Source organism: Diadema antillarum, unplaced genomic scaffold (genome assembly GCF_040938485.1).
Source record: "Diadema antillarum isolate AM-2024a unplaced genomic scaffold, OU_Dant_1.0 scf00000107, whole genome shotgun sequence".
Lineage (NCBI taxonomy): Eukaryota > Metazoa > Echinodermata > Echinoidea > Diadematoida > Diadematidae > Diadema > Diadema antillarum.
In genome coordinates, this window is record NW_027270996.1 from 1,428,501 (window position 1) to 1,438,570 (window position 10,070).

The 10,070-nt window shown below is 38.7% G+C and overlaps 1 protein-coding gene across 1 annotated transcript in view; it reads left to right on the plus strand.

Moving 5' to 3' along the window:
* The window catches only part of LOC139719244 (A disintegrin and metalloproteinase with thrombospondin motifs 6-like), a 152,617-nt gene extending 147,360 nt beyond the window's left edge, over window positions 1-5,257 (plus strand). Inside the window, exons 18-22 of the mRNA XM_071630673.1 lie at window positions 75-201; window positions 872-1,076; window positions 1,717-1,893; window positions 2,587-2,746; window positions 4,390-5,257. Coding sequence (XP_071486774.1) covers window positions 75-201; window positions 872-1,076; window positions 1,717-1,893; window positions 2,587-2,746; window positions 4,390-4,496 — 776 coding nt within the window. The 3' untranslated portion in view covers window positions 4,497-5,257. The remainder of the gene's footprint in view (window positions 1-74; window positions 202-871; window positions 1,077-1,716; window positions 1,894-2,586; window positions 2,747-4,389) is intronic.
* Window positions 5,258-10,070: the final 4,813 nt, after the last annotated feature.

The following is a 10,070-nucleotide window of genomic DNA, read 5'->3' on the forward strand; positions in this document are numbered from 1 at the left end:
ATGTCTTGTATTCAAGGCAGTTCATTATATAAAGTCAATTTTCATATCATATCCTCACTGTCTCTGTTGGTCAGGGGTGTCCATCTCTGAGATGCAGTGTGTCCGAGTGGACGATGAGACCATTGTCAGCGACACGTTCTGTGACCACCCCAAGCCTGACCGGAGGACCAAAGCCTGCAATGTCCAAGCCTGCCCACCAGTGTGAGTTTACACCTCTTGGTCACTATCCAACCCTCTGCAGTTGACCACTCCAATAGTAGATGCAAATCAATGGACATTTACATACTTTGAAGGATCTGGAGCTTTTCAACTCATCTGTTCCACCTGAATGCATTTGTATAATCAAACTCCAGGTTGTGTGCATATTAAAGTTGTATGATTGGCCAAGCCTTGGAACATACCTCAAGCAGTCTTGCTGATTTTCACAAACAATCCTATCATATATTTCACATTTGCAAAAATCTGAACACATATTGATTCATTAATCCTTTTGAAGTGTTGCCATTTGTGCCTTTCATTCATATCAAGGGGATACCTTGATCAAATGTAGTCTTAACATGACAATCTGATAACATATCAAAGAAACATAACTTTCACTATTACAGTTGTCACCGTCATCATCATCATCATTACTGTTATCTCTATCATTATCATTATCACTATCAATATCATAGGTAAAAAAAAGAGGGACACAAGAAAATTAAATTGAATTTGAGAAATAAAGTTAAATCAGAGCACAGGTGATAAAAACAGAGACAGGGTAAGGGCGCTCTATTTGGTTGTATCTCTGCATGCTATTTCAACTTATGATATGTGCATTTCAGCATGATGACTAATCATGCATCGTCACGTGTGTTTTGGATGCGTACAGGTGGAAGGTGATGGCATGGTCGCCGTGCACGCAGACGTGCGGCAACGGCGAGAAGACGCGGACGGTGCTATGCACCACTAAGGTGACGCAGACCGAGGATGAGGTGGTGGACGAGTCGCTCTGCACCGGCCACAAGCCGCCCGAACACGAGGCGTGTGGCCTGATCGTCTGCCCGCCCATCTGGGTGCCGGACCCCTGGGGACCGGTGAGTGAAGTCTTCTTTCCCCTCTCTCCTCCCCTCCGTACCTGATGTTTCATTGACTGGCATCTCTTCCAGACTGAAATAATGTTCAGCAACATCAAAACTCTATTCAAATTCATGAAATTCTTCCCTCAAGTTGTTTTTATTGCAACAGATGCAATCAAAACATTCTCAATCAAAACTCTACGTTGCTCCAAAGGTGTTTCCTTAAATCGCACAACTCTTGGTTTGGAAATGATATTCAAAGCAATAGAAATCAGTTGATGGATTTTTTTTCTCTCCTCTGTCACCCACACTTACGTTTTACAAATGTGTCAAAGCTCATAATGGTATTTATTGTTATATTATCACTTTCCTTCTGTTAAAGGATCCTGAGCATTGTATTCAGAAACCGTGTCAGATCTTAGAACAGAAGTAACCAATTATTTTACTATCCAGCATCCCACGGAAATTAGCGAATTGCAGGACTGTGGTCCCAGAAATCTTTACTAGTACTTTTTGTTAGTAAAGCACTATTGTAGATCACATAACAAGAATATATGATGGCTCTTGTGAGATCCAAGGGTCCATGTGTCAGGCGTAGCAACATTACAGTTTAAATCACTCTCCTTTATGATGTATGTGTGTGTGTGTCTTCCTACAGTGCTTTGCCAACTGCGGCCCCAGCCAGAAGCAACGAAACGTCAAGTGCAAGAGCAGTGACAGGCAGCACACGTATAGCAGCAGTATGTGCAACAAGGCCGAAAAGCCGGTGTCGATGATGCCCTGTAACCTTGGTGACTGTCCTCCCAACAGGTGGATAGCTGGTGACTGGAGTGAGGTGAGGAAGACAGAGAGGAGATACCCCTCTCTCCCTTTTTTTAAGAGGGGGGTTTCCTTGCAAAACGACTCAAATTCCTTTTACTTTGGAAACACTGACAGGGTGGTTAAAGATATATACTTCATACATTACGTTCGGCAATGTGAAATTCAAGACATTCCCTAATATTAGAGATTGTTATGAAATCCTGGCTCTCCCTGAAATATTTCTAACACAACATGTGTATACTTTATTGTCCTCAAAACCCCCAAAGTTCTCTCCTTTTTTTAAATCCAAAAACTGAAGCTTTGCATTTATTTTCAAAACCATGTGAAAGCAAGAGTCAGTATTTTGTTGGTATTCAATGTCGAATGATGTACAGGTCCCAATGAAATTGGCAAATTTAAACCGGCATAATATGCTAATAAATCAGGGGGAAAATGTCCCTGTAAGTACCAGATACATATATATTCATATATTTTTCTCGACTATAAAAAAATAAAAAAATTGTTTGATCCTTAACCAATTTGTGTGATCCATATCTTCATTATTCAAGGCAATATGACCTTCCAGAACAACATTTCAATTTCATGAATTTGAATAACATTTAGAGCATTGCTACAATGTATTCAGTTTTCAGATATCCGTGATCACATTAGATCATGCTGTAAATTCTCTGCATGTTGATGTCTCGCTCCGTCCCTCCCCCGACAGTGCAATACGAGGTGCGGCATGGGCCAACAGACGAGACCGGTGAGGTGTATGGCCTACAACGGCGTAATCCTTCGTCCCCACTACTGCCACACGGCGGAGCGCCCCAGCCAGCAACGGCAATGCAAGAGCCCGTGCGGGACGGTGCCCGCCCCTCCAGACAGTGAGTACATTCACGGCGTTGACTACTTTGGGAGATACTGTAAAACCAGAAAGATTCACCTGCATGAAATTTTTGCAAATTTTGCAAGGAGACAAGATTTACGAAACTAACATACACGCGAAAGGTTTTGCCTACATAATGCATTGAATGCTAGTTGCAGTTTGCAAAAATATCGTGTCGTGAATGCGTCTGGTTTTTACAGTGGATGGATCATATTTGGATCAAAGCGTAATCCATCCCCCTATGGTTTGGTCATATGAAAACGAAAAAAGTAGTCATAATAGATGATATCAGCATGTATGAGTGAAATTGAAAATGCTCTTCTCTAATTTACTGCAAAGGATGATTAACATTAAAGGATGTTGGTCAATGCTGCATTAGGGAAAGTGATGCATGAAAAGTTTAGTTTCTGATTAAAATTTTAGGGCAAGTCAGATATTTCCTAACTATGACAATGCTTTACTATCCCACTGTCCCAGTAGATCCAACTTAAGCAGAATTGACTGCACTCAAATACAGACGAAAAGTGAAGTTAACGAAATTAATTTGTTAATTTCTTGAATATCTATAGTGGGTTATATGCTTGTGTCCTCATCACCTCTAATCCTGAGAATTACAATGAATGGATTTCAATTCCAATCTTTGAAATGTAGCTACACATGTAGTTGATATAATTATGTGATCATTCATATTAAAGGGATGAATGACAACCGATAAATCTTATTCCTTCAACATCTACCAAAATGATGAACATCTTCCGTACTAGGAATGACTTTATTCACAGAAAATGTTGCTGCATGGTATTTGGATATTCATTCTTGAATGTGACCTTTACCGATATGTGACAGTGCACCTCAAAACGAACATAAAGTCGCACACACTGATTTTGCGTGAGGACTGAAAATAAGTGAAATGGGTCAACCTAGCCGATCTTGACTTTTTCATATTTTCTGAAAGAGTGGGTCTTCTTTTACATTATGCTAAAATTTGGTATCATAAAACGGGCAGGAAAGTGTGTTTTTTTAGCAGTTTATCTCGAACATTTTTGGTAGAATACTGTGATCAGGTGTGTCTTTAGAATCCCTTTTTCCTTTCTGAAAAACCTTGTCCACACTCTTCACTTTCAACTCTAATAACTTTTGAAGGGATAGAGCTACTGCTTTGAAAGTTGGCATTAAGTATGGACAGAATGTGTTAATGAGGCATGCTTAATTTCAGTTTAATCTGATAATCTCTTCATTGTTGTTACTCTGGTGGTTTACTTCCTGTTTTTTGTCCCATTCATCGCACAGCCATCATGGTTTGGTAAAGATTAAGCGCTTGAATAGACACTGTACTTCAGAGCCTCTTTTCTCAGTTCACACTTTTCCTGAGTTTGTGCTTTCTTTCCAATATTTAGATAGGTTAGGAGAGTCCATTTGATTTGAGTTATACATCATTTTAAAGCTTAAAGTCTGCTCTTTCAGAATATGGTCTTAACTTAAAATTCATGTCTGGCGACTTTTTGTTTGTTTTGAGGTGCAGAGTCACATATGATATGTCATGATGAAAACAGATTTCCTTTTGTACAGTATGTAGCGCTACAAGGGAATAAGTCATAACACTGTTCTCTTCCTTATCTTTTTGTGCATTATCGCGTGCAGGCTGCCAAGATGACATCACCGTTCAGTACTGCCCGTTGGTCAAGAAGTTCCGCTTCTGCAACAACGAGTACTTTCGAAAGATGTGCTGCAGGACCTGTTCCAGCTGATGAGGGCGCTGTTCGTGAGGGATTCCGCGTGGATCTCGCTCTCTTTCTCTCGCACTTTGTTCGTCAGTCTTGTTCTCTCGTGTATCAATGGCAAAATTCCACCTCGATGAAAGAACTTCTCCTACCCGATGGCTGCACTGTTACATCATAGAACACCAACCAGTGCCTTGTATCTGTCGTTCGAGCCGAATGTGTCTTCACCATGCACACACGTGGGCAGGGTAAGGGAGCTTTTGTCCGTGGGATCCCGTGACGTGAAAATCGATTTTCGGCGATCACTAGCTGCTGCAACCCACTGCCAAGGACCATCCGTCCAAGCGAGATCCAACATGGCAGGGAAGAATAAAGAAAAGACAAACGTAATGAACAAACAAAGGAACCAGGAGACATCCACTTGTGGTCACGTGACTTAGAAAAGCTTGTGAGGGACCATGTGACAAATCACATGACTCTGCACACTCGTGTAAGTGTCTGACTACACACACACATTCTCGAGAATACTCTTTAACTGAAAAACAAGACAAAGGGAAGAGACAGTGACCTTGTTTACCCAATCGAATGTGAAGTCGGATGATCCTAACTTCGAGCGGAAGTGTCGAGTGAGAAAGATTAACCCATCCACCAGCTAGATTTGTGCATTTGTATTCTGCTTTCTATGTGTCATTTCTTGTGGTACCGCCTAAAGTGTGAAATAATTTATTTTTTTCCCTTATTGTCATTGCAGAGGAATGCTCTGCAAGTGCATGTTATGCCATGAGTACAAGTCTTGTGTTTGGTATTCAATTTATTTATTTGACATACTCTGAAAAGAATGATATGTTAAGGCAGGAACTGTGGTGTAATACTTTCCAGCAAGGCGAGCGTCCAGCAAAAAAGCGATCAATGTTTCTGGAGGTTCGACATCGTGAAATGATTTGATATACTGATAATGCGTAACTGGTACAATTGTAGGACAATGTGCGCCAAGTTCCCGTGGTAATAAAGTTGTTAAAAACTGTAATTTGGTGCTACAAGGGGTTGGTAAACCAAAAGAAAATTGTTCATTTGTGTGAGTCTGATAGGGAACAATTCCACTGCAATATCACGTGACGTTCATGGTGGCACTGTTCTGCAGTCTCTTAATATCAGCGAGTGCTCTGTCTCTAGCTAGGTGTACTGGCTTTAATACGTGAATGATGCTAAATCCTGTGGCAAAAGGAGTACTTCACTCATCGTCTGTTTAGGGTGTGTGCTTGTTCTACATGCAAACAAATGAGATATATATGTTATCCATCACATCGTAGGAGCTTTAATGAAGCACAAATGATTGAAATGCAGAATATCCTTATACATGCTTCACTTAATTATAGGGCAAGTGAAAATCTCATTTCCATATTACATGGATTGGATGATATCTATTTGGACATAAATTGTCTTTTTATTTACAAAACACAATTCATGATCACTTGTAGATCTTCAACAATGGGCTGAGATCCGTTTTTGAAAAAATAATCTGATGTCAGTTCAGCTTTGGCCATATTAAAAACATAATGAAGAAAAGATGTGGGAGGGTTAATGTGAATATGTTGAATAGAGTTAAGATAGCCTCTAATGATTATAAAAGACATTTATCAAGATAAATGGCAATGTTATCTTAAACAAATACAAACATTGCAAATAAAAAGTCGGCTATCAACTTGTCCCAGGCATGGAGAAAATGCCTCAGATGTCTTTGTAGGGAGCTGGCAAGGGAAGGTGAAATTAACTAAGTTTTAAAAGTACTGAATCATCAAATTTGTGTTGTGTGTGATCATTGTTAGAGTAGGGAAGTGATAGCTTCATTTAAAAAAGAAAAAGAATGAAAACAAGAGGAAAAGAGCAGGTGAACAGAAAGGAAAGCTGAAGTAATGTAGGATATACCGTAGGTTGACTAGGCAGATTAGATTATGGTGGTATAAAAGTGATACCAGATGTAGAGCGAGGATACAAAAATTTTGAAGACATTCAGAAGAGAAGATTCACAAATTGTGACAAGATAAACAAACAGAAAGTGTTTTTGTCATAATCTCTTCTCTTTTTTTTTTCGTTTCAAAAAGAAAAGCTGCAGTTGGGGCAATGATATGTCGTGTAGAGCTGGCAAGAATAACAGTTTGAGATAGATGGAGGCTGCATAGGGCATTTTGGAAGAGAATGATATATGTGCTTATGAGCGATTCAAAAATGTAATGGACGTTGTCTGATTTTGTAGTGCAAGGGGGCCAATAGTAATTCACTCGTTGATCGATAAAGACAGTCATGACAGGTAGAAAGATTCGCAATTCTCTGCATGTGTTCAGATTTCGGTTGCATCCGTCGTAATTCTAGGTCTGCATTTACAATGGATGGTATCCTGCTATCCGCCCACTTCGTTTGGTATGTTTTCAACTCACTGCTAGCATGACGCTCAGTCGTGCATCCACCTCAAACTATGCAGATTTTGTTATTTTTGTACTTACAATGTATATAATCTTCTCCTTGGAGAGTGTGAGAGAGTTTGAAGAACTAACATCTTTTTAAAAAAGCTAAACTTTACTCTGCAGTATTTCATGAAAAAAACAAACAACAAAAATGGTGCTTCAGTATGTAAGAAATCTAATGTGTATGAAATTTTGTCTAACATGTATGGGGGAAAAAAAGTGTTGCCTTTGCATTACGTGTAAGTATTGAATTTGAAGAGATAAAGGCACTGACGTCTTTGTGTAGTGTGGAGTCCAGAGTGAGAGAGACTTCAGTCTCTCATTAGTAATTTCTGTAAGGAGATGCTGTCATAAATGTCCTGTACAATTATGTTATTCTCAAAAGATGCAACACAGTTGCTGAGAGCGTGCCTTAAAGTCTCGAGACCTTTGTCAGTATAATGTGTGACCATGAGGCGCAAGCAATGACTCAATGCCAAAAATAACTTCCTGTGGCCCTCTTGAGTGTAGCTGTCATGCAGTAAACACAGTCTGCTGTTGTATATTTTTTTATTTGTTGGTAAGGGAAGATTTGGCATTTCCCTGCAACATTTCTAAGTGGGAGGAGTCGCCTTAAGCAATATGGGTTCCTTTATTTTTCTGTAATCAGCTAGGATATCGTAAACGACATAACTATTCTTAGGGCTGGATCATTCTGCATGCTTGCCCGGTTACGTCTCTGGCCAGGACGGGTCATGAGTGGAAAAAGGACAAGATATTGTCCTTTGACCTCCTCAGAAATAGTGATTATGTCCTTCCGTCAAGAATAGAAATTGAAACAGGAAACAGATAGATGTATCAAGCCTCATAATGGCTTCCCAAACAGGGTGGGTAGGGGACATGTTCAACCAGTTGGTAATTTCTGCCTGTCGGACAAAACTTTGAATCGGAACACTCGGGTCCCCACCTGCCCGTGAACAAACATGACGGACAAAGAGATCGACTTGCATGACATCAGTGTTATAAAATGAACCCAGATACATCTCATGAGTAATGTTAATGACTCATCATTGTGCAGCTGACAGGATAGCATAGCTTGACCTTTGCTTTCCCTCCCCCACACTACCACGTGCTTGGTGCTAATGCAAGCTTCTGTTTGCATCGCAACTACATTCTTTTGTATGATGTTTACTACTACATTGTGCAAAAGCTTAAAAAAAACTTGTAGATCAATCCATAAACTTTCAGTGGAACTTTTAGCTAGCACACACACAGACTCTATAGAGCTGTCCAGCATATTTTCTTCTTGTTGTTTTTTGTTTCTGGTAGTGTTAGTTCCCCCCCCCCCTCCTTAGCACTGCTACTTGACAAGCAGTCACCCTGCAGTTATAAAGTGAGGTGTTTTGGTGCTGTGAGGTCCATTTTGTGAATTCCGCATCTGTCCAATGTTTAGTAGCTCACCAAAGTGTGAATGAAAACAAAATATGCATTTGGCAGTTTGTGCTAGCCCCAATGCGATAATCGTTTCTCCACAGGCAAAAAGCATGGATTTGTCTCGTAGTCCAATATACATGGTCAGTTTGATTTGATGGAGAGGACGTTGAAAAATCAAAGTACTATTTATATTTTGTTTTCTTAAGTCTTCAATGCGTCTATGTGTCTGTTTTGTTTTGATTCAGCAAAAGATATGTAATACTGACACATGTGCATATGTATGAATCACCATTAAAAGCACACAGAAATTTGCCTTAACTTTTCTTTCTATTTTGAAAGTAAAATCATAGATTTTTTAAATTCATTTGCTGACAGAAATGATTTGAAATGATGTAGGATATGATTGGCATACAGAATAATCACTGAATACAATGCATATTTTTTTAACAGAAGTATGTTTTCTCACAAAGTATGATTGATATGTTGTGTTGTTATGTTGTGCTATTTCTCCACCTTTTAAAAAACAAAAACAAAAACTAATAATGTGGTGAAACCTTATGTTACTATGTCCATGGAATTTTATTGAGTTTTGCTGTCTGTTTGAGTGTAAATAAATATCATGTATATAGAATATGTACCATATATCACTCCATGTCTTAATACTGTATACACCTTCAAAGTAAAGTATATGAATATAAATAAAAGTATATATGAATATCTATATATATATCATGTGATATTTGTGAGGGTGTATGCATTTGGTTTTTCGTTCATTTTTCAAAAGCATCTATAGTGGCTTAAAAAAAGAGATAATTAAGAAAAATGCTTGTGTTTTAAAATGTTATTTATTGATACTCTGCAAAAGCAAATGTCTTACTTCATGAAAGAAATGTTCTATTGTCATGTTTTATTATATTAAAATGAATTATTGTGCTATGTGGCTACCTTGGAAGCTATTTATCTTTTTTTAAGAGCTTATATATCAAGCATCACAAGGTATGCATATTGCCCTTGCTGTAACGAGCGGATGTGCATTCAATATGCACGGAAGGATTTTATTTTACAAAACAAATAACACATATACATGTATAATCTCATTTTTTTCAATGTGATTATTAATCATGATTATTTTTCTAAGATCTGCAATTTATCATTCATGTCCTATGCTTTAGTAGTTTTGAGTGAACAAAAAAGTGTATTTATTCACCAAGTTTGTGTAAAGAATTCATGCTTGTGAGCATGGAAGGCATGTTGAGGTAATTTTACTATAATTATTTTGTGTCGCCTCAGTTTATAGCTTTTGCTTGTGCCCCTACAAATGGAGTGAAGGGGCATTACAGGCTCATCTTATTGTTATGCTCTATCATGTCATTCGTTTGTTTTTTATTTATGTTCAAAGCAATACCTCACAGTAAGTAGCCTCCGTGTACCGAAAGTTGTACATGGCGGACACTAAGCTAAAGCATGTTTCTTTTTTATTGTGTATGTATGTATATTTAACTGAAAACGAGCTTTGGCACAATTGTCGCAAGATTGGGTAGTTGTTATTGAAGAACTTCCACCAACCCTTCGTCCATGGGGAAAAAGTTGTCATTGACAATGATTGACATTGTACCCGCTGCAAACTCAAAACTGAGGCACCTTCCAGTCTTTTGGAAGAGAACAACCTAAAGGCATAATTTACCATTTGCAGATGAAGCAAAAACCCAGCATAAGTGCTGTAAAA